Source organism: Poecilia latipinna, unplaced genomic scaffold, assembly GCF_001443285.1.
Source record: "Poecilia latipinna isolate Pla-1442-1.1 unplaced genomic scaffold, P_latipinna-1.0 Scaffold2561, whole genome shotgun sequence".
NCBI classification, from domain to species: Eukaryota; Metazoa; Chordata; class Actinopteri; order Cyprinodontiformes; family Poeciliidae; genus Poecilia; species Poecilia latipinna.
In genome coordinates, this window is record NW_015115177.1 from 107,264 (window position 1) to 110,826 (window position 3,563).

The 3,563-nt window shown below is 41.3% G+C and overlaps 1 protein-coding gene across 19 annotated transcripts in view; it reads right to left on the bottom strand.

The window, feature by feature from the left end:
- The window catches only part of ank2b (ankyrin 2b, neuronal), a 100,318-nt gene that overhangs the window by 86,988 nt on the left and 9,767 nt on the right, over positions 1-3,563 (bottom strand). For all 19 annotated transcript variants that reach the window (XM_015020285.1, XM_015020271.1, XM_015020276.1 and 16 more), the window contains exons 4-5: positions 1,686-1,784; positions 1,221-1,319 (exon numbers count right to left, since the gene is read on the bottom strand). In XM_015020285.1, coding sequence (XP_014875771.1) covers positions 1,221-1,319; positions 1,686-1,784 — 198 coding nt within the window. The remainder of the gene's footprint in view (positions 1-1,220; positions 1,320-1,685; positions 1,785-3,563) is intronic.

Sequence of the window (3,563 nt, forward strand, 5' to 3'; positions counted from 1 at the left end):
AGATGTTGACTCTTTACATAAATCTAGTAGGGCTGCAACTGGCAGTGCTTGATGCTTTGCAGTGATAAGATTATTTTCCATGTACTAAGGCTATCTTAAACTCAGACATAGAAACTTATACTTATTTTATTGCCGTTGCAGAAAGAAACAGTGAAAGTGATAACAAAATGTTGTCGACTGGCCACCAAAGCACACAGAAAAAACACAGAAAAATCACAAGTGTGCCTAAAAATACATGAATAAATATACAAATGATAATATATTGGTAACTTACCCCCTACAGTTCAAAAGTACACATTTTTGGTGTTATCTCAATTTCCTTTAGGACTGGTTGCATGTGTGTGTGGGTGGGTGGCTGCGTGCGTGTGTGTGTATGCGTGTTTGCCCTGTGTTTCTGTGTTGCCATGTGAAGCACTGAAGATCTATCCAGGGTGTAACCCATGAACCTCCTATCCCTGTCACTATAGCAGCTGATGGAAATGCATCTGTTGAAGAAAAGTGTACCATTTAAACCCTAAATGTTTTAGCACTCATCTTTAACCTGAAGTCTGTGCTCCAAAACTGACACAGCTACTGCAGACTTGTTCACATTTCATTGTACAATACTAAATTGTACTAAATATGGCAGTAATGTCCGACAGGCCAACACATTTATGCAAACACTGCTGTATGAATAAATGGGTACAGAAATTGACTGACCTGATCGACTGAATTGATAAACTTTAATGCTTGATAAAAAGCCATTCAAACTTCTATTGAATGGCTTAGTTTCAATAAAAGTTTATTATTGAAACAAAAAAAAACGTGTAAACACTGCCTAAAATTTTTGACAAAATCTTAAAATTTGACCTCGTATGATATTTATTAAACCAGTCTGGTTGGAAAACAGAATCAAAGCAGATGATTTTAGTGCCAACAAAAGAAGAGAAAGACTTTTGGTGTGAACCAAGTGATTCTCCTCATCATGAACTATGTGCTATCGACCAGTGGTCCCCAACCCTGGTCCTCAGGGAACACTGTCCTGCATGTTTTGATGAGTTCGGACTCCAGCACAGCTGATTCATATGACTGCATAACTTCCTTTGGATTCCTGCAATTGCTATAGAAGTCAGTTAATCACTTTCATTTAACCCAGGTGTGCAGTAGCAGGGAAACACCTAAAACATGCAGGGCAGTGGGCTCTGAGGACCAGGGTTGGGACCACTGCTATAGACCCTCACCTTAGCCATTGCGTGGGGAGACGCTCCTTTGTCCAAAAGCAGGAGCGCCACCTTTTGGTTGTCATAATGTGCTGCAACATGGAGGGGAGTGAGGCCATTCTGTTGGGGAGGAATGGTGAGTGCATGAGGATTAAGGAGCGCCTGGTGAAGCAGGGAAACCAAACACTCACTCACTGTTAGACAGGTTGACTAGAGGACAACAGAATGAGTCAATATGAAGAAGAAAAGATAACTCCTGTTGACCTTTCTGATTAATGTCTGTCTTGGTAAGGCAGATCAAGGAATACCTGGCTTCAAGTACCACATAACCTTACCAGTTCTCTGGCAGTAAACAGGTCCTTAATACAGAAAACCACCAATTTTATATTCACATGCAAGACACATGAACATACTGTACATATTTATCTGACAATCCAGTGTTTGCTAGGGGAATCCAAGCAGAATGGGTCTATTTTGGATGTTTACCTTTCCAGCAGAATCAGGAGGCGCACAGCGCTGCATCAGCAGTTTGACCACATCTAGGTTTCCATACTTGGCAGCCACATGCAGAGGAGTAAACCCTTTCTGTAGAGAGAAGGAAGCAGAGACAGTAAGACCAAGAGATGTTGAAAGATCTATACATAAAATCTGAAAAATACTGTAGTAATATATACTTTAAAGGATTGGTGATTTTTTTTTAAAACTGTGTTCTGTTCGGCAGCATGCCACTCAGACATGTTGTCAGAGTGCCAAAGAGTGCCAAGGTGAAGCCCAACAGATTTCATTTCACAAGTGGAGCATTACATCTTTCACTATGATACTTCACTTGATTTATTTAGGGGCAATGGTGGTGACGGTGGCAGGAGTTCACCCTCAATCAGCGGGTTACTTGTTCAATCCCTGCTCCACCTGCCCTCTGTGTTTTGGGACTCAGCCACAGAGGGCAGGTGGAAGGACACTTGATAAGGCACTATACAAATGAAGCCTAGGCATAAATTCAAGCTGTGAAACTCTTTTTAGTTTACCGGCATCATCAATTACCACGCCTCCGCCTCAGCCAATCAGCACGCAAGAGCTCCTTCAAAAAGCCAAACCACGCATCCACCTGCTTCAACCCACCTCCTTCCCATCTCCACCCTCATCCTCCCAGGCATCTTCCAGGCTCCCTCCTTTCCAGGCTCTGCTCCACCACCAGTGTCCGAACCCGGGGGAAAACTACCCTGAGCTTCGCCCTGAGCTGATCATTTTGGAGATTTGATCATCCAAGCTGATCATCCAACCTCACAGCGATTCTATTGATGGCCACGCAAAATATTGACACTTAGGGTGTACTCACTTTTGTTGCCAGCAGTTTAGATATTAATGGCTGTAGATAGAGTTATTTTGAGGGAAGAATACATTTACACTGTTATATTAGCTGCACACAAATTACTTTTCATTTTGTCAAAGTGTCATTTTGTCAGTGTTGTCCCATGAAAAGATATACTTAAATATCTGCAGAAATGTGAGGGATGTACTCACTTTTGTGATACACTGTTTATATATACACAGCGGCGTGCTTTAGATTACTGCATCCGTCTCTTTGCATTGCGCTTGATGATGTATGGCTTGGATGCAACTGCTCAACCATGCACTCATTCCATTGAGCTCTCTGTGCACTGTTCCTGATCCAATCTGAAGACCACAAGAAGTTTGGAGGTCTGCAGTGATTGACTCTGTAGAAAGTTGGTGGCCTCTTGGCACTATGCACTTCAGCATCCACTGACCCCATTCTGTCAGTTTACGTGGCCTACCACTTTGCGGCTGAGTTGCTGTTGTTCCCAAACACTTCCATTGTCTTATAATACTGCTGACAGTTGACACTGGAACATTTAGGAGCGAGAAAATTACACACTTTTTGTTGTTGCACAGATGGCATCTTATCACTGGAATTCACTGAGCTCCTGAGAGTGATCCATTCTTTCACAAACGTTTGTAAAAAAACAGACTGCTTGCCTAGGTGCTTGATTTTATACACCTGTTGTTGGAGCCTATTAAGAATTAGATTAATTTATTTTTTCTAAACTATTAATGTTACAGATCCAAGATTATGCAAATGGTAGATCTATTGTTATTTATTTATTTGTTTTGCTTACACCCTCCTCCTCGTCAGTCAGCCTCCTGCTGTGATTAACAAGCAGAATCAGCTGCTGTGGTTGATCTGATTTGGTGAAGGAGTGAAACAGTTTTTCTACCACAAAATTAACGTTTATATTTAAATTTTTTGTATGAGTCAACTCAGAGAATATTTCTGTTATTTTTGAAAGTAAAGAAAATTCTCTTTTTGAAACCAGAAAACTCTGTAAGACCTTTTTACTTTGAGTG